Source organism: Calliphora vicina, chromosome 2, assembly GCF_958450345.1.
Source record: "Calliphora vicina chromosome 2, idCalVici1.1, whole genome shotgun sequence".
In the NCBI taxonomy this organism is placed as follows: Eukaryota; Metazoa; Arthropoda; class Insecta; order Diptera; family Calliphoridae; genus Calliphora; species Calliphora vicina.
Genome location: NC_088781.1, coordinates 4,147,465 through 4,169,656, shown reverse-complemented (window position 1 = coordinate 4,169,656; position 22,192 = coordinate 4,147,465). Strand labels below are relative to the sequence as shown.

General features: G+C 28.4%; 1 protein-coding gene across 3 annotated transcripts in view; it reads right to left on the bottom strand.

The window, feature by feature from the left end:
* Nucleotides 1-3,747: 3,747 nt before the first annotated feature.
* Nucleotides 3,748-22,192, bottom strand: part of Pde1c (Phosphodiesterase 1c) — a 193,724-nt gene continuing 175,279 nt past the window's right edge. For all 3 annotated transcript variants that reach the window (XM_065500772.1, XM_065500769.1, XM_065500770.1), the window contains 3 exons: nucleotides 8,201-8,450; nucleotides 5,124-6,285; nucleotides 3,748-4,672 (listed from right to left, as the gene is read on the bottom strand). In XM_065500772.1, coding sequence (XP_065356844.1) covers nucleotides 4,608-4,672; nucleotides 5,124-6,285; nucleotides 8,201-8,450 — 1,477 coding nt within the window. In that variant the 3' untranslated portion in view covers nucleotides 3,748-4,607. The remainder of the gene's footprint in view (nucleotides 4,673-5,123; nucleotides 6,286-8,200; nucleotides 8,451-22,192) is intronic.

The window sequence follows — 22,192 nt, the reverse complement described above, 5'->3', positions numbered from 1 at the left end:
TGATGATGAGTCGATGGATCCAACATATTCTATTCAACAAATAACCAGAAAACGATTGTTTGATGATACAAATGAAGACGGACCATCTTCCTTTAAAATCTCGCGCGTTGCTCTTGCAGATATGACGGATAGCAGCACATTATTAGAATCAACATCGTCAGAATCTACTAAATGCTCGCCTAGGAGTTTGCTTTTTGGACATTTTTTTTCAATTAAAACAAAGGTTTGAAATTTGCTTCTAAAATTATAAATTATTAAGTTTGACATTATTTCTACAGCGTATGGAGACTATAAGTAAACTTAATAAAGGACAAGTCATGGCAAAGTGCAACAATTGCGATAAGATATTATCAGGCTCATTGAATGTGACATCAAATTTTATTCGCCATCTACGCACGCAACATAAAAAAATATATGATGAGTACGAGTTGATGATGAAAGTTGAAAAAAAAGCTCCAAAAACACAATCAGTATTTGACTTACTTGTCCTTAAGTTTATTGCTAAAAATATGCTACCTGTGTCACTTGTGGAGTCAAATTCATTTAAAGAATTGATGCATTTTGCAAATCCGACGTTAAAAGTTATGTGTAGGCCAACCGCAATGAAGCTAATGGACTCAACTTTTGACACCTTTAAGGCTAAAATCAAGGACATAATAAAAAGTGGAAGTTTTTTTTGTACCACAGCAGATATTTGGTCTACAAAGCACCGCAGCTTTTTTGGGTACACATGTCATTGGCTGAATGAAAAATTTGAAAGAAAGTCAATTTCGCTAACTTGCAAACGATTTGGAGGTACCCATTCTTTTGAATCGATTGGTCAAATTATAAACGACATTCATACCGAATACGGTCTTAATGTTAGCAACTTGGTAGCAACAACAACGGACAACGGATCGAATTTCGTTAAGGCCTTCAAAGAATTCGGCGTTCTCGGCGAAGAAACCAACGAAGACGAGGACAATATTCTGGATGAAGAATTAACAGATTCATCAAATCGTGCTTTGAAACTGGTTTTACCAAATCATATTCGATGCGCAACCCACACACTAAATTTAGTCGCGACAACTGATTTCAATATAATTATTAAATCACAGAACTTTATTTATGAAAAGCATAAGCAAGTAAGTCAAATCTTTATTTTGCCAAAATACTTTAACGGTTTTTCAGGTTTATTCTCAATTTTAAAATTGCTTTTGTGTTAGGTTTTGAGAAAGTGCAGCTTGCTGTGGGCGAAAGTTAACAGGCCTAAGTCATCGGAACAGATAGTGCGATCTTTGGGGACTCAGTTAAAATACCCTGTAGCAACAAGATGGAACTCTTTATACGATAGTATAAAAGACTTACTGTCCCATAAGTTCGAGCTCTACGATCTATGCCAAAAGTTAAATATTGAAATTTTTCTAGACAGTGATTTTGAATATTTAGAAGAGTACTTACAGCTTCTGCAACCAATAGCAGAGGCTATAGACTTTCTCCAAAAAGACGACGGCATGTTATTTGGTTATCTGTTGCCATCCTTAGCCACAATTCAAATAAAATTTGCCAAAATACAATTGAAAGATGGAAGTGGTTATCTGAAAAATATGGCTACAAAATTAATGGAGGCGACGAAAAAAAGATTTAACAATTTCTATAACTTAGATGCAACCGTCAAAACAGCAATTGTGGCATCTCTTCTTTGTCCACCAATTAAGTGTCTGTGGTTAAAAGCTTTGAACCCAAATTTTGATATTGGCACTGAAGCAGACATTATTCAAATGGCAAAGGATGCTGTTCAACAAATGTCTGATAAGGACATCACAACGTCAACCAATTCAGAGAGTAACATGTTAAATTACTTCGATTTTTCTATTTGTGGTAATTATCTAATCGCTTTGCAGAATAATTTTAAAAAACATTAACCATAATATTTTAACATTTATTACAGAAACTCCAGAAAATACAGTGTTACTCAATATTCCCGCGGAAGCGGAATTCGCAGCATATTTAGCAGATTCTTCAAAATCATTAAGTATGCTGCATAATTATCCGACGGTTAAAAAGGCTTTCTTTAAATTTAATACGCCGTTACCATCGTCAGCTGCTGTTGAAAGATTATTTTCGTACGCCTCTATTCTAAACATCCCTAAACGTGGATCTCTTTCAGATGATAATTTTGAAAAGTTATTGTTGTTGAAGGTGAATGATGCATTCTAATTAAATATAATTAGCCTTATTTTGTAACTAAAATAATAGCATAATTAGTTGATGCAATTAATTCCTTATATATGTAGCTCATTTAATATACATATGTACATACATATGTATGTATGTATCTGTTTAGCATATTTATGAAACACAATTGTTTTTTTGTTGAAGATAGTTTTATTTTTTTGAAATAAATATAACATAAATATTAGCAAAAAGTTTGTCGTTGGGTGGTCGTGGGTCACAAAATTTCAAAATTTATTAATTGCTTCTTGAATTTGATTGATTGCAACTCATTTTTGATTCATTCATTTGAATTGCTAATTCTTTTTTCTAATTCATTTGAATTAATTCAAAATCAATTCAAATGAATTGTAAATGATTTGCAATTCACTTTTAAAAATTCATTTGAATTAATTCAAAATCAATTCAATTCAAATGAATTGTAAATGAATTGCAACTCATTTTTACAAATTCATTTGAATTAATTCAAAATCAATTCAATTCAAATGAATTGGAAATGAATTGCAACTCATTTTTACAAATTCATTTGAATTGGAAATGAATTGAAATTCATTTCTGCCTAATTCGTTTGAATTGATTCAAATTTCATTCAATTCATTTTTTCAATTCAATGAATTAATTCAAAATTTAGCTAATTCATAATGAATTAAAATCAAAAATGAATGATTCATTTACAGCTCTGTAACAGGAGTCACAAGAAACGTTTTAAATATTTTTTGTCATTGGTCTTAAAAGGTAATGTATCAACGTTTTTGATATCAGTAGTTGAGATGATAATAAAATTCAAAATTATCAAATATTTTCTTAAACAATTTATGATTTAAATTAATTAAAATAAACCAAATATTAAAACACATTTGGCGCTATTATATATTTAATAACGTAGTTATATTGAATTCCACTAAAATTTTGACTAAAATTTTTACAATTTTGAAAAAAAAAAATATAACAAAGAGAGAAATACAAATACTATTTTATTAAAATCTCAGTTTTGATAAAAAGTGAACTTGACACGTTTGCTCACTAAGCTAACGATATGTGTTTTATATTTTTGTTGTCGAACGATGTGAATGATACTAAATAAAAACATTTAATCAAGCTATTTCAGAGATTATTTGCCGATATTAATTTTAAAATTTTCAAATAATTGAAATTTGGAAGATTTCTTCAATTCAAACTCATTTACATGTTGGATGCATGTCAGTCATATTAAGTTAGGATTTAATATTAATGATAAAGCGATTGTGTTTTATGGAATTATAAGTGTCCTATATGTATGTATATGAGTATTGGACATTGTTCTAACTACACCCATTCTTTTTCTAACATTACTTAATACATATCCTTTTATCAAAGCATATCTATATAAATAATCTGCTGACACGCCTGAATTTCTAGTAGGTTTTTCAGTACTATTGACAAACTGTATGAGAATGTCAATGTTTGTCAAATGTTTTTTAAGGAACGCAGGTGAAAAGTCAGCATGACAATACAATTTTGCGAAGAAACAAAAATAAAACAAAAAAAATCTCATTCTTAACAAAATTAAAATTTTATTTTGTAATCATATTACGATTGACAACAACCATTGTGCATTGTTTTAAAGAAATATTAAAAAAAAACAAAAAGGAGATGCAATCATAAAAAAATATTTAAATTAAGACTAACAGTATTAATTATAATAATGATAATTGTATTTAATATAATAATAAACATTGTGTTTATTTTTCTATAAAACAATAATTAAAACAAACTCGCATTTTGTTAGCTTGTTTGTTTGTTTGTAACGTACTTACATAAACTCATAGATACATACATACAATTACAATTACAATACATTCTCTAGCATAAATATTTAATTTTTAATTATTAATTATTTAGTAATTAATTTTATACAATTATGTTGCAGTTGTTACACTGCTTTAGTGTTTTCAATATTAAAGTTATTTACAAAAACTAAAATACAAAAAAAAAAAAGTGGAAATAACAAAATTTATAAATAAAATATTTATCAAGCGTATTCATGTGGTGTTTTTGTTGGTTTTTTTAAAATTATTTTCTTAAATTGTTTGTTGTTTTTGTTTAATATTTATATTGTTACAATAAGTTCTTAAAGAAATTCTAAAATTAAATTAAGTATTTAATTAATTAATTATTAATAATAAATGTTTGTTCATTTTGTTTATGGCTTTTCTAAGAGATTATTTAAGACTCCTGGTATATTTTGTTTTTTTTTTATTTTTTCTTCATAAAATTCTTATATTTAATTTCATTATTTGAGCTTTTTCTTCAAAATGTGTTAGTTTTTTTTTTGCTTAAATTCACATTCTTCCAAAGGACGTTTTGCTCGAAGAGAGACTGCTTGAGTGTAGGGTGGGAAGAGAGAGAACAAATTAATTCTCAATTGCTGGTTTGTCTTGTTCTTCTAATGCTGCTGCAATTGCTCTAGCTTCGGCGTCTGAAAATAATTGGACAGCCAGTTATTTACTGCATACTATTCTCAAACATTTAATGAACCATTTAATTTAAGATTTCGATACGTACATTTTAATGAAATTAATTGTTTATTTCATGTAAATGACATTTTCGACTATTCTATATATACAGAGGCACAGAAAATTATACATACCCCCTAAACAATTAATCTTTAGGTAAATAACAGAAAAATTAATGAAATTCTGTTTTAAATACACAAAAAGGTATACATACTCTATTCTCTTTATTTCTATTTTATGTAAAATACTTTTCTGTGTATTAAAAACTGAATTTCAGTGTTTTTTTTTTATTAAATAAAATTAGTTGTTTCTAAAAAGTATTTTTACAAGGATTGATGCGACATTATTTTTTTTGTTAAAAAAGTTTTCTGTGCACTTAATTGTGCCAAGTTAATTACTTTTAATTTTACATACCTTTTATTGCTTGTTCCTTCCAAATTTTCTTATTATCCGTTAGGCATGTAATCCATGGTTTTCGTATGGTAAACTTTTGTTTAAATGCCGATGCCGCTGTACTACTGCTACCCGCTGCCACTCCGGAACTCTGAATCGTCGGTTTATCATCCGACGTTTTGTTTTCATTACTTTCTTCTATGGCCTCACAGGTTGTTGAGCGATTGCGCAACGAATGCTTAGCATTAGAGGTTGGTCCATCGACAGGAACATCACCAGCATCAATGCTGGCATTAACATTTTTACACATCGGCGCTATTGGAGCCAAAACATGTTCCAACATATCGGCCATTACGGACATACTGGGATCCACAATGAAATCGATGAAACCAATCTGAGACTCGGCCACCAGGGTATTATTGCGATCACACAGAGGACTAAAGGGCAGACCCAGCTCTCGTTCGAGATCACCTTGACGGAAAAATTCCTCTAGCAACAACATCGTCCAGCGATGATGTAGATTCCATCGTTTGGCAGGATGTGAAATATCACAACAATGTAAGACCAAAGCCAAAGCTTTCGACTTGTCCACCGTAGCTTCGTTGAGCGTCAGTAAATTTTTCATATTCTTTAGCTGCTGGAAATGGAAAGACATGTCTGTTGACAAAACCATATCAATAATCAAGGTTCTCAGTTCACGATACTCTTCGCGCGACAGATTCGACAGAACATTGCAGTCGTCATCTTTGAGCAAACGAAAGGCGGCACTAATGTGATGATTCTCCAAAACAGCACGATCATTATACAACAAAGCCGTCTCGGAGCCCGACATCACATGGAAATTATTGGTCGTGCCAGTATGCTCGTAATCATGTATAAGAGCCGCCAATAGAGTGGCGTAAATCTCCAGATCCGTTAACCAGTTCATGAGTCCAGTTTGGCACAGCATATGATGCACAGTTTGAGTGACATCCGCCGCATGTAGATTATTGTGATATGGATTACGATAGCGACAGTAGCCCTCCTCGATGCGATTCAGAAAGGTTTCCAAGGTAGCGGGTGCAATTTTAAATTTATGTATAATACCATATCGATTGAGCAAATCATAGCCGATATATTTAACAGGTTGGCCATTGGCGGCTTCAGCTAAAGCGAATACATCAAAACACCAATCGTCCAAAGTCTGAAAGGAAAAAAGTGGAATAGAATAAAATGTCAATTTTTTATCTAATCTATTGCATTTGTAGTTATTTTCTATTCTTTTCAAAAACTGCCAGCCATTCTATAAAAAAGGATTCCGATTATAAAACAAAAACTCTTTTAATCTGCCGATAGTAAATAAATCGATTTTTTTATATAAAAACTCAAAATATCTAGATTCGCTATTAACTTGGCCAATAAGCGTGTAATCAAGAAAAGGAACACGATCTGTGATCACTCATATTTCTATTTTTTATATAAAAACTCAAAATATCTAACTTCGCTAATAACTTGGCCGCTCGCAGCAGATCTGTAATCACTCATATTTCTGAACTAAAATTATTTTTTTATAGAAAAACTCAAAATATCGAAATTCGCTAATAACTTGGCAAAGCGTTTAATAAAGAAAAGGAGCTCGATCTGTGACCACTCATATATCTGGCCAAAAATCGATTTTTTTATATAAAAATTCAAAATATCTAAATTCGCTAATAACTTGGCCAATAAGCGTTTAATCAAGAAAAGGAGCTACATCTGTGATCCCTCATGGTTTTCGTGGTAGTTCACTACGTGCGAACAATCAAGTAGAGTCGAAGGGACCCCGTTTTGATGATGATCCCTCATACTTCTGGCCAAAAATCGATTTTTTTATATAAAAATTCAAAATATCTAAATTCGATAATAACTTGGCCAATAAGCGTTTAATCAAGAAAAGGTGCTCGATCTGTGCTCACTCATATTTCTGACCAAAAATTGGTTTTCGCTAATAACTTGGCCAATAAGCGTTTAATCAAGAAAATGAGTTCGATCTGTGATCACTCATATTTCTGACCAAAAATCGATTTTTTTTATATAAAAATTCAAAATATCTAAATTCGCTAATAACTTGGCCAATAAGCGTTTAATCAAGAAAAGGAGCTCGATCTGTGATCACTCATATTTCTGGTCAAAAATCCCCAATTCCCCAATTTCTGTGCCAAACAAGAATGTTTCCAAATGTATCCAAACATGGCGGAGATATAAGGAAAATGGCTGAGATTAAGGAAAAACCGGGACAATATAGACAATTTGTGTATCTAATAATATATATATCTCAGACTTTGTTTTTAACAAAAAAATTTTAAAATCTACCACAAATTTGGACACCTTTTTTGTGCTCTTCAATTCTCGTTTAACAAGAGCTCAATATCTCTCCACTGGTCTTAGCTCCAGGCAATTTGGGGCATTTGTCTATCTTGTACAAATACCACATTATTGTTCTTGTACCACTCAAGACCTTAGTGACAGGACGCATCCTCTTTTGTAAATATTCCTTGATGAAAATTTCGGTATTTATGAAACCGTTTGTATTTATGAAACCGTTTGTATTTATGAAACCGATACTGTTTAATAACATATGACGGTCAGTTTGACGGTCTGCCGTGATTGTTTGGCCAACTTTTTGGAGGACCAAGTTGGATTTTGTAGAAAATATTTAATAATTTTAGTACGGATTTTGTCTCGTCACTCCTTTTAATCAGATTAACAACAAATGAACATAATTCACATTAAACTATAATAACTGACATACTTTTCAAAGGTAACTTGATAAAAAACATCAAATAATACTAGGGTTAAATGTTTTAAGGAAAAACGCGTGTTAAGGTTTTTTCGATCTCACTCCTTATTACAATAATATACTGCTTTTGTTATCAAACTAATTCATAATTCATATTATTTATGTTCTCTTTCCAATTTATTGTTTTTCAACAAAATTACCGATAATTCCTGTGATTTACATTTAAATTATCCTGAATCCCTTTATTGAAAAATCCAATCTCGTTTGGCATCTCTAACTTGTACCCATTCATTTTTCAATTGTGTGTATTGATGCAATTATTTTTTCAATTTACACTCACCTTAAGTACTTTGACAACTTCAGCTGGAAATTGTAATAATGCCGTGCTGGATACTTTGCGATAAATACGATCCACAAATATACCAGCACGTATGGCATGTGCCACCGAACGAAATTTGGGCTTTTCATCGTTTTTCTTGCGTGTTGTTGCCAATTGTCGTGTAAATGTGGAAGCCAGCCACTCACGAACCTCTGGCGGTACAGCATCCGGTTGCACTTCAGAAAGTTCATCATCTTCATCGGCAAGACGTCTGTTGATTTTTTTGTTTTTGTATTAAAACAAAGTAATTTCGTTAAATGACATTATTGTGTTGTTGTTGTTGTTTTTGATGGTGTCGATGTTGGCGTTGATGTCGTTTTATTAAGGAGGAAAGGAAATTTCAAGGATATTAAGGTTTAACGTACAACAGGAAGAAGGGAAGGAAAGAAAAGAAGAAAATAACTTTAATTAGTAAACGAGTTCTCATATAAATTTCTTTATTTTTGTATTATTATTTGAAAATCACTAAAAAGAAATACAGCTTCCAGTAAAATAGGAAACATAAACTAAAAACAATATAAAAAAATATATAAACTAAAGAATTGTTTTCTAAAATATTACTGAAATAGATAAAACAACAAAAAAGAAAAATAAGATCCTTAAAAATTTATTTTCAAAAAAAGAAACTGAAAGAATGTAATCTATTAATCTTATTCTAGATTATGTGATTAAAGCTTCAATGCGAGAACAAAATAAAAAATGTATTATTTCTAAAGAAAACTTATAAAAATTTATATTAAAAATAAAAAACTAAAGAGTAGAAAAATTTAATCAAATCATGTTAAATATTTAGTGGGTGCCTTACAAAATTATAAATATATATTGTAGTATGTATATGTATGTAGTTTCACATATTTTTATTATTTTATGAAGTATTTAATGTATTGTATGTGTTTAATTTTTGAGGGGAAAGGAGGGTGATTTAATATGAATTTGCTTAAATCAAATACATAAATGTTGAAGGTGGCAGCAGAGTATGAGTATTAGAGGACATTTTACATGCTTTTTCTTTCAAAGATTTACTCTACTGTCTGGTTTACTGTGTTTTTGGGAACAATTTAATAATTATTAAGTGTTTAAGGGTTTTTCTTTTATATATGTATGTATGTAGGTGTGTATTATGTTTTTTAAAATATTTTTCTAATACAAGGATCACATAAATACGAGTAGTAAGTTGTAATTTCATTATATAGGTAAGATTTTCAATCCAAAAAACATACTCAAAAACAGCATGCAGTAAAATTATCTACTAAGAATAAAAATTAAAGTTTTCATAAATATTTAGGCAATTCACATTTGACGTTGTGTTTTCGTATAATTTTTAAAATATTTTCTGTTATGAATGTAACAAATAGGTATTTAAAACAACATTCGAAACAACAACTTAAAATTTTTCAGTTTCTTAAATAAAATAAATTTCTTCAACTGTTACTGACAGTAACTGTAACTGACAGCTTCTCAATGGCTAAAAAAATGTAACTCAATTTCAATTAAACAACAAAAGGACAAAAACTGTTAACACAAACATAATTATTAACTTTATTAGTTTTTAGTTTATCAATCAAACATTGAATTTTGGTATTTTTGTTGTTACGTTGTTTTGCATTTTTATTTAGCCAAATATAAGTAATATTAAATAACACTATTTTACAAGGTTTTTGTTCATGATGTGAAACATACATATCGCCATCTAAAATGCAAAATAACTTTTCATAAGTTTATAGGAGAGGCAAAAAACGGTATAAAATGAAAACTACTGAGATATTAGACCAAAATTTTCAAATCTGAAACTTTATATTTTATAAAAAAACTAGATTTTTCAAAGTACACTTTATGCTATGTGTCTGACGTTATTTTGATTTGTTTTGATTTCTAAAATCAAAAAAAAAAAACTATCATAAATATAAATTTGAATGAATTACTAACAACTACTTATTTAAACTAAAAAAAGATTTTTCATTAAATTTTTATAAAGACTGCAAAAAATATTCAATTACTCAAAGCGTATACGTTATTTTGTTTACTTGATGATACTTTATTTTGAATTTTGGTTATAACTTGGTTATTTTTGATAGAAAAATTGGCACAACTCAAAATTAATATATTAAAAAAAATATCACTACAATTCGGAAAAAAAGTGTTAATTCTTTTTTATAAATACTTTAATTTGTCCAACAATAGTATCCTAACATTCAAATGCTACACAATAATAAATCTGTATCTTATAAATTACGATGGAAAAAGACTTGGTAAACGGCCTAGCGTGGGTTATAGGTCTTGCTGAGTACACTACAAATTGTCTCTAAAAATTTCAGAAACACCCTCAAAATCAGAAGTTATTCTGAAAAAACCGTTTTCATTGATGTTCGTCGACTTATCGACCTGTAGCTTAGTCAGTTTTTGTTCGACTTTAAATTTTTTTAACGGGTTTGGAAAGAAAACTGATTACGCTTTAAAATGAAGTGCATTTTTTGATATATTTTTAAGTTATAAGTATTATTTTTGTTAAGAATATCTAAAAGAAAAACAAAATTTATCAACTTTTTTGATTTTAGTCGCTTTTCTTTGCTTATTTTGATATGAAAGTTTATAAAACATATATAGAAAATTTTGTTCTTAATAAAATATGGTTTTAATTATTCAAATCGTATGAAAATTCTAAAAGTTATTCAACTTTTAATTAACACCATTTTTAGTATTTTCTCCCCCAGCGCATATAATAAAAATAAACAAAAAACTGCAGAAAAAAAAATATTTGTAAAATTTTGAATTTACTAGGTAAATTTTTTCGAACTTTTTTAAAAAAAAGTTTAATAACTATTGCAACTATATAACCGATTTTAACAAGTAATATCTCATTTTTTCCCATTTAAAACACTGTGCAGAAAGAATAGGTTTTCATAGAAAAAAATTAAATTAACTATTGTTGAATATGAAAAATTACGAAAAAAATAAAGCGAAATTTTTTATAAAAACTTACGCAATTTTTTTTGATATATATTTTGTGCATACATTGTATGTGCATACATTTGTATGTATGTATATATGTAATTTTGAAATCAGTCTAAAAATGTGTGAGTTACCCTAAAACAGTTTTTTCAAAATATCTCAAAATTTTGAGGGTGTTTCAAAATCTTTGAAAACATTTTTTGTATGTCCTCACCTGGGCCTACAACCCCCATTAGGTAGCTTTTCAAGTTCTGACAAAAAGAGTCATTTTGTAGCAGAGTGTTATTGGTTCAGTTGTAAAATTTCCAACTACCCTCTTAGAATACAAGGTGAGATACAGGGTGTATGGTTTGAGAAGTTTAGTAGACTGTACTTGTCGTAACTTGTACAAATACGAACATTTTTAGTTATTGCTTTTATAAATCAAATTATTTAGGTTATCTCGTATACTTTAAAAGATATTCAAGTTTCAATCATTAAATGACTTTATTTAGTTTTTTGCAAATTTTTCTTAAAATTGTGACGTATTTAGCAACTTTTACTTAGTCTTTCTTAAATATCGTTACCTAAATATAGAAATGTCCTAACTAGTGTTTTTTTAAATCGAGATTTTTTGGCTAAATATGATATATGAATGGACCATTTATCGAAATAAATGAAAATCTGGGCTTACAGAAAAAACACGAAAAAACAATGAACAAAAAAAAAAAAACAAATATTTTTTTTTTTGTAAACTTGTATAATTATTAACATTTTACTAAATCTAATATAATGAAATTACAAATTTGTAAATGCAATACATTTTACTTAAAACCATGAACTCTGACATTATTTACAATTGTGTGTGTGTGTATAACAAATAATTCACATACATATATCACATTTCATTGCGTATTAAATTTTCAACCAATATCAAGCGTGCAATTAATAAAAACAAAATTAAAATAAACTGATATTGCCAAATGTCAATCATATCATTAAGTTTTCAAAAATAATTTGATAAACTAAATCATCGCATAAACACACACACAGACTATAATTCACTCATCTCACTCATTCAGATTCAATCAAATGAATGTACAGATATATTTGACACACAGAACTAACAGCACACACACAGGATATTGTAAATATGTATGTACATTAGACCTGCCTTTAAAAAACACAGCTTTGCTTTGTTGGATGGGTGCCATTTTTTCTTTAGAAGCTAAAACTAACTACTGCAGAATCCATGCCGGGAATCAATAGATTTTCGGCACGGTATCTAGTTAAACGATTGGCCTTAAATTTTGTATCAATTAGTTTTAGCTACTAAAGAATCCAAAGAAAATCATTTTTTTAAGGGCATGTCTAATTTATACATATTAATGTACACAATTTAATAATAACAGTGTGAACACATGCTCACTTATATTTACTCCAACTACCATTTCCGTTTCCAGTATCAACATTATTATACATACATACATACAGATTTACATTTATGTATATTTAATAACTCATTTCAAGCCATTTTGTTTCTGGTATTTTTTTATTGGAGTGGGTAAAATTAGTTTATAACTTCTAAAGTTATGTTCCTTGTAACTGCCAGATACATTTAGTTTCTAAAATAAACTATATAATTTTGTTGAAAAATAGCTAACTAATCTACTTACGAAAACTAAATATTAGCAAAACTGCAAATCTTGTAAATATTAAGAAACTTGTTTTATTAAATTTTGTGTAAACATCAACTAATTTATAAAACTTCTTACAGATGTTTATTCACTCGAAATGTGTTTGTGGTCTGTAACTCACAATCAGGACCACAAACAAATAATGAAAAATAGTTTCTTAGTTTCAACCCAATTTTTCAAACTTTTACAGAAAAGGTGTTTGTGCAAATAAAAAAAATACAATAAATAAAAATAGTATATCTTGAAGTGTCCATAGCTTAATGCTAGTTTAAGAACAAAAGTAAATATTAACACAAAAACTCTGGTTTCAAGATAATTTCTTCTCATATATTTTATATTATTCCTTTAATAACCAACCAACCAAATTCTTTTGAAAAAACACAAAAGAAAAGTATAACTTCATGAGTGACAAGAAAGCTAATAAAAAAAAGAAATCTTGAAAACAAAACAAATATTGAATGTGAAAAGATGTTTCAATGAATTTGTACTTCTAAAATAAATGCTCCGCATGGCACGGTGTGGGAGAATCAGAAATTGTTTGAATAAGTCCAACAACAATAAGTCCAAAGCTTCAGATTTGAAAGTGAAAAACTGAATTAATTTATCTTTTATTTTGCAATTTGTAAAGATATGTCTTGTAAACTTTAATCCTTTGAGCTCTATGCACTTTGTCCAACGTTTTTTTTATCCCTTTCAAAAAATAAGATTTGTCGAGGTCATCAAAATAGGTAATTTTTGTGAGATGATTTAATCGTTGGAGTCAAATCTCCTAATTCATGGATTACACGTGTGTGTACCCTTTTGTGCATACTATTGTGAGCAAACGCGCCAGTCATGGTGTGGGAAGCTTTCTCATGATCATTCAAAATTGAATTCACTGATCCATGTGAGATGCCTATGGCTTCCACAATCTCTCGCACTTTCGGGTAGAGACCTCAACTGCGCGTCCAGAAACGAAATTCAGTAAATCACTTTTCTACCATTGAAATTGATGGTGCATAGTTCCCATAGTATTTATCAAGCATAGCCTTGGTTTAAGCAAAAATAATGCTTAATGAGCAGACGATATTCACTTTTTTTCCAATTTCTCCTCAAGTCACGAGGTAGTCTGTTATCAATGACAGGAGTCAACTAATATATGACTGTTGACAGGAGCAGTCCTTTTAAGAGCCGGGAACTTTCTAAACTCGCTGACTTATTGACCCACTCTCGTATATAGTGCTAACTCTCTTTTAAAAACTTGAGAATAAACTCATTTTAATTTGTCATCGAAAGAAAAGTTTCAATGAACACATAAAGTTCATAGAAAGAATGTTGCATTCGCTATTTGCTCCCTCTAACATTGTAAGTTTTGTTTCCAATATTTTTAGTTTACTTATTTCCCCATCCCAACATTAGTTTTCTTTTCTTCTCCTCTGCATCAATGAACGGGAATAAAATGCAAAAAAAAAAAAACACACACAAATCAAAACAAAATGAATGAACGAATGTTTTTCTTATACATTTTTTCTTCTTTGCTGTTTAAAAAAATAATATTGTTTGTATAAGTGCATTTAACGATTTACAAATAGAAAGGATGTTAAAATATTGTTTATTTATTTCAGTTTCAGTTTAAGTTTGTTTTTCTTTGTAACTTTTTCTCGATGACTTTGGTGGTGGCAGCAAACTTAAGTTAAGTTTTTTTTTATTTTACAAAACTTTTAAAGATTTTTTAGAATAGTTTTTCGTTATTACTTCCAATTTAAGTCACAATCTATAATATAAATAGCACACAACTACTGGGTTTAAAAGAACTCACAAACTTCTGTATTAGCTAGTAAATGTTGTTTGATATTAAAGGAAGGATGGACGCTTTAGTTTATCCCTTATCACTTTAATGCAACTGACGTCAATTTGCGCGTAAAATAAAGTTTCTTGTTGGTATTTACATTTTTGTTTTAAAGTGAACCTGGGCAACAAATTGTTCATAAATTTAGCTACATTTTTCTAAATGTTACTTACTTACTTTTTATTAAAATTGAAAAGTGAAATAATTTTTTTTTTTGTTTGTAATTGGTTTCGTTGTTTGAAAAGGAAAACAAAATTAGAATGTATTTGGTAAAATCCCAGAATATTTTAATATTTGGGGTTTGAAGCAATTTTCATTTCGATGTCTTTTTTAGTATGCATCAATTAAGACGCAAAATATTTAAAAGCGAGTAAGACAGCTAGTATATTCGGCTGTGCCGAATCTTATTTTAAAAATTATCTATATATATAAAAGAGTAACGTTACTGACTGACTGACTGACTGACTGACTGACTGATTCATCATCGCACAGCCCAAACGGCTGAAGCTAGAATCACGAAATTTTAACTGTGGGTTCCTCCCTCCCCAAAACGATCCGATAAGAAGTGATTTTTGGAAATTCGATCGTTTAGGGGGTAAAAAAGGGTAAAAACGGGTAAATTCGGTAACCTTATATCTTCAAAACTAATAAAGATACAAACAAACTTAAAATAGCATGTTACTCCATTTAAAAAATAAGCTGACAGGTGTTTCGTACTTTTTGGAAATTCGAAACTTTTAGGGGAGAAAACGGGTAAAAACTGTATTTTGGTACTTTTTTTGCACCCTATGTATCTTTTAAACCAATAAACATAGAAACAAATTTTAAATCGTATTCTTTAATTAACAAAAAACAAAAAATATAAGTTTGGTACTTTTTGGAAATTCGAACCTTTAAGGGATAAAAATTGTGTTAATTTTTGGTACTTTTTCATAAAATATGTTTTTCTATAATTTGACATAGACATACGAATATTTTATTATGAGCTCCCACCACGTTACAGAAATTTATTTGAATGAAATTTTACCACCTCAATGGGGATAAAAAAGGTACCAAAAAGGGGATAAAATCGGGAAAATACATTATATTTGAAATTATTAAGCCAATTTTGATAATTTTTTTTAACGTTGGTTCCTGGATTCATACAAAAATTAACTAACAGGGTGTTATTTGGAACTCGAGTACCAAGGTGTATATTGGGCCAAATCCGGGTAAACAGTTTGGTACTTTTTTTAAAACATATTTATTCTTGGGCACATTAACACAGATTTTAATATTTTGATACATGCCTATAGCATAAACAATTTTGGCAAAATGGAATATTTTTAAATTTCAAACTTGAGGGGTGTTCAAGTAAGAAAAGGGAAATTGGTACTTTTCTCCTAATGGTACTTTTTTAAAATTTTAAATTATTTCAGTTATCGACATTAAAGTTAGCTGCTATGTATTTGAGTGAAGTTAGTGTTAGGAATAGGGGATAATATTTAGGTACCAAAATGTGTGAACTGTACTATAGGTACTTTTTTTTCATCTAATGGTACTTTTTTGAAATTTCTATAATAATGGACTTAGAAACATGAAATTAAACATATATGGTCCTAAGTGAGTGAGAATTCTAGCGGGAGACTTTTTGGTACTTTTTCTTTATTGGAATGGTACTTTTTGTAATTTCTTCACCAATGAACCTAGAAACATGAAATAAAGCTTATATGGAACCGAGTGAGTGGAAAACCACAAGTGTGGGTTTTTTGGTACTTTTTCTATATTCTAATGGTACTTTTTTGAATTTTCTATAACTATGGACTTAGAAACATGAAATTAAGCATATATGGTCATAAGTGAGTGAGAATTTTAGGGGGAGACTTTTTGGTACTTTTTCTTTATTCGATTGGTACTTTTTGTAATTTCTTCACCAATGAACCTAGAAACATGTAATAAAGCTTATATGGAACCGAATTGGGAAACCACAAGTGTGGGCTTTTTGGTCCTTTTTCTATATTCTAATGGTACTTTTTTGAATTTTCTATAACAATGGACTTAGAGACATGAAATTAAGCATATATGGTCCTAAGTGAGTGAGAATTCTATGGGGAGACTTTGTGGTACTTTTTCTTTATTCGATTGGTACTTTTTGTAATTTCTTCACCAATGAACCTAGAAACATGAAATAAAGCTTATATGGAACGGAGTGAGTGGGAAACTATAAGTGGGTGCTTTTTGGTACTTTTTCTATATTCTAATGGTACTTTTTGAATTTTCTATAATATAATGGACCTAAATATGAAATTAAGCGTATATGGTCCTAAGTGATTGAAAATTCAAGCGGATACCTCATGGTACCTTTTGTTTATTCTAATGGTACTTTTTTTAATTTTCTATAGCAATGGACTTAAAAACATGGATTTAAGCATACATGGTCCTAAGTGAGTTAGAATTCTAGAGGAGACTTTTTGGTACTTTTTCTTTATTCGAATGGTACTTTTTGTAATTTCTTCACCAATGAACCTTGAAATATAAAATAAAGGTTATATGGACCAGAGTGAGTGGGAATCCGCAAGTGGCTGTTTTTTGGTACTTTTTCTATATTCTAATGGTACTTTTTTGAATTTTCTATAACAATGGACTTATAAACATGAAATTAAACATATATGGTCCTAAGTGAGTGAGAAGTCTAGGGGGAGACTTTTTGGTACTTATTCTTTATTCAAATGGTACTTTTTGTAATTTCTACACCAATGAACCTAAAGCCATGAAATTAAGCTTATATGGACCCGAGTGAGTGGGAAACCACAATTGGGGGATTTTTGGTACTTTTTATATATTCTAATGGTACTTTTTTGAATTTCCTATAATAATGGACCTAGAGTTTCCAAAAAATCGAAGAATTTCAAAACCGCGGTTTCGGTTTTAAAAAATTAAAAACCGATCGGTTTCGGTTTTGTGATAATTTATTAAATCTTAAGTATTATAGAAACAAAATTAGTTGATAATATAGGAAATGATATACAAATCTAAAATTCAAGCTTGACGGGTTATGGTTTAGTGAATGCGAATTTAAAAGTGATAATCAATGGTACTATTTCCTTATTGCAATGGTACTTTTTGAATATTTTATATAATAAACATAAAAATTTAAAATTAGGAACACATTTTGCATTTTCTATAATAATGGACCCAGAAATATGAAATCAGACATTTACAATTAGATTCACAAAGTGAGACTTGATAGTACTATTTCTTTCTTCTAATTGGGGTGGCGAAGCGCACCGGGTCAGCTAGTTTTAAATATTTTTAGGTAAACAAAATTTATTTTTTTTCCAAAGTTGTTTTTTAATTTTTTGAAAAAAAAAATTCGAATTGTTTTTTTTTTTTAAATAAGACCAACTTCCTATGGTCTTTATACGTCGCACAGTGCTTTGTCCCCATATAACGAATGGACAAAAGTAGGAGCTTTCGTAGAAATATAAAATTTGGTACACAAGTACCCTGTTACATTATTAAAAAAAATACAAATTTTCAGCAAAAGCTGATGAAGGACTTGCCACCTGCTATATATCCTGAATATTAAAAATTAAATTTTAGCTAAAATATTGATTAAAATGTCTAACAGATTTTCTGTTATCTCTAAAATTAAGGTCTTTAACTGTGTATCATATTTAATTTTAAGAACAAGGACATCTTTTGCCTAATTTATATAAAATTCGTTTGACGATTTTATACAAATATAAATACAATTTTTTAGTATTCTTTCGAAAATTCACTTTATTTATCCAATTTTCTATTGTTGAATAAATGTTAATAATTACAAAACCACTTATTTATTGGAAATACATATATTTATTTTTTTTAAATTACATTAAATTAAATAATGTAACCGTATTAGTCTCAAATTTGCTAAAATTTTACTGAAGTAATATAATTCTAAAAATGGTAAATTAAACATTCATATTCCGTGGCTTTTATTTCGTAATTTATAATTAAGGATTGTTTTTTATATTATTAAAGACATTTATACTAGCACTGTTTACTTAATTTTATTGTTTTTTTTTTTACAAATTTATAAATTTGTATTAAGGCCCAACTATAATATGCATACACTAGTTTAAGTCAGCTTAAGCAACTGTTCGAATACATATAAAACGTATGTGTCAAACTATAATGTACTTAAGAGAGTTTCGTCAAATTGTATTTGCTTAAGCAAAGAGCGAAGCTGGTCGCATATTCCGTAAGTTTGTTTATTGTATACAAAGAAAATAAAGAAAAAATGAAAAGGATGAAGAAAATTAATTTATTTTCATAAAATAATAAGAAATACGAATTTTTTTAATTACGTGTTGCACATAAATGTGCAAATGGGGCTAGATTGTTTTGAATGCACATAAGTACATTATGGCCACCTAAAAGTTTCTTCGGATTTTCTTAAGCATTTGACAGTCTTTTCGTTCGGTTTTGACATTAACTTAAGCTAGCTTATGCATATTATAGTTGGGCCTTTATTCTTTTACTTGAAGATGCGGAAAACCAGCAATCAATCAAGTCTAAATGTTTTAAAACAAACATATTGATACAAAACTAAATTTTGTAAGAGGTTCAACGAACTTCAATGCACTAATTTTACTAAAATGTTGTCAAACAACATCATCACTTATTAGTTACAAATCAATATTATTATTATCACCAACAAGTATAACAAAATTCCAAAATTTTAGAGTAATTTTTTTAAGAGATAAAAACCAGTGGCGTTATAGTAAATATTAATAAACATTACAAACAATACTTAGCAACTCCAATGAACCAATTATTGAAAATGACAAAAAAAAAGAACAAATTTTTAAAGAAAATTTATTTAAAATTTGAAATACATAATTTGTACAATTGATATTAATTTAAATTTAATTTAATTTTAAATTTGGAAAATTATTAACATTTTATACTAAAATGAACCATAATAAGCATTATATTTTCCACCAAAGTGAGATATTTTTTTAATTTTTTTATATGCACTTTTTAAAGCTATGTAAAAACATTATATGAGTGAAATTTCACAACTAAATTTTTTCTGGTTATTGAATGTATACATAGTTATTTAAAATATTAAACCAAAAAACATTTTCTTCAAAAACCTAAATTTTTATAATATTTTTTGTAAATCTATCTTCAAAAGCACATTCGTTTCCCTGAAAAATTTTCTGACTTTAGATCTCTCAATAATAAATATAGCCATATCAAAATAATTTTTGGATACGTATATTAGTTGTCTTCTTAGCTATCAAATTATATATGTCTTATTAAAATTTGGAAGAAACATTTATTTTCGACTTTTGTCTATGAAACATAGTACCGTGCGTCGTTTCAAAAGTCTTTGAAATATCTATCATTAGATATCCATATTGTCTATATTAATGACTTAGTAATCCGGATATAGGTCAAAAATAGGTTGTCCTGGTTTTTTCCTTCTGGAATATATTGATGTATGAATAGAGTATGTAAGTTATTTGGGGGCTTCGGAAAGTTGATTTCAACAGACAGACGGACATGGCTTAATCGACTCCGGTATCTATAAGGATCCAGAATATATATATTTTATAGGGTCGGATAATTATATTGTAAAAATTACATCTTATCATGAAGGTGAAGGGTATAAAAATAAAAAATGAAGATTTGACGATTTTCCTGAACTTTTTTGAAATTCACTGGCATATTAATGTAAGATTCTAAATTTTTGAGTTTGTCTCAACCTATTTTTTTTTAATTTCAACTTTGAATGGTAGTAACCAAGGCAAATTTGTGTCATGACGTTAATTTTTTTAAAAATGTTATATTTTGTAACAAATAAAGATAATTTCATTTTGGAAAGCGCAAAAACACTTTATTAAAATGTTTATTAAAATAAAATTAATTTAAACTTATATTTTTGATTTTTCCTATCCTTGCTTTTTCTGCATATTTGTGAGCATATTTTCCCGTTTGCTTGCTTATTTAAAATTTCTTTTGTGCATATTTAAACTTGCTCTGTTATTAACTGATTTACGCAAACGTTCTTATTATACTTGTCATAATAATCTAAAATTGTATATAATCCACAAATGCCCCGAAAATTTGTCTAATATATTTGATTGATTGATTTGGTTCCTATTTCTTCCAGAATCTAGAGAAATTGAATGAAAAGTACACTCTAAAAAATTCATGTAAATCTACTACTATAAAGTAAGTAAGTTTTCATGTAAACTTACACAATATGCGTAAATTTAAGCACAATATGTTTATCAAAATCAATTACATACTTTTTTCAGCAAAAATACAAACAAAATGTTTTATTTTAAATTTTTATAATATAATAAGCATTTTATATTTAAAATTACATATATTGTGCATAAATTGAAGTTTTACACATAAAGTGTGTAAAGCAATTCAAACGTTTAATATACAAATTGTCAAAATTTTATTTCTAAAAAAAACAAAACTTATTTATTATAAAAAAAATATTTGAATTTACACACAACATGTATTTTTACCCTAATTATAGAAGGAGAAAAGTTTCCTACTATTAATGTAGGAAATTTACATGAAAATTTATTAGAGTGTAGTTTGGAAGTAAAATTTTGCACTTTTTCTTGTTCTATTATTATATAATTTAATTATAAGTATTTTAAGTAATTCAAACATCTAAAAATTATTCATGTCCAAGATTGCCCTATCTATTTACATTTCCAGTATTTACAAAGGTGTATAAATAAGATATACCTTAAAAATGCAAACATTTCAAAATGCATTTTATCAAATAAACTTTTACAACACCACTAATGTATTAAATTATGTACATTTAATTTAAAAAACATTATTACAAAATTATTATATATTTCACTATCCCATAATTCTGTTTGCAATTAATTCAATTGTTAGTTTTGTTTGTATTTTTAATTGGTGTTTAATATTAATTTGTTTTATTTACAGCCACATACAAATATACATAAATATGTAAATTTTATTTTAGTATTTTATCGTTTCACTGTTAGTTATTTAACTAGTTGGGTGCATCATTATTAATATTTTCCATTTGTTTTTAAATATCAAAATTTAAACACTTTCCTTTCGAAATCGTAATAAAACATTTAGCTAGTTTTGTTTTCTCAAATAATTTTCTTAAATTTTGTTTAATTTTTTTCAACACTTTATTCGTTATATTTTTTAAACATTTAAAATTTAAACTGAAAGTTAGCTCACACACACAGAGAGAGAAAGACAGACTAGACAAATCATCTCATAGATATGTATGTAAATACATTTGTAGTATGTGGTAAGTAAATAGTCGCAGCAAAATATATATAAAAATATTATTTTTGCACACCTTTTCTTGGTCTCCTTGGCACGGTACTGTATAATAAACTGAATTAGTTCGACGGTTATAATACTATTGCGACTATTTTGGCGTGTAAGGCGACTCATATCGCCGCTAAAGGATTAAACTTTAAGACACGAAAATTCTTTTATGTTGATGAA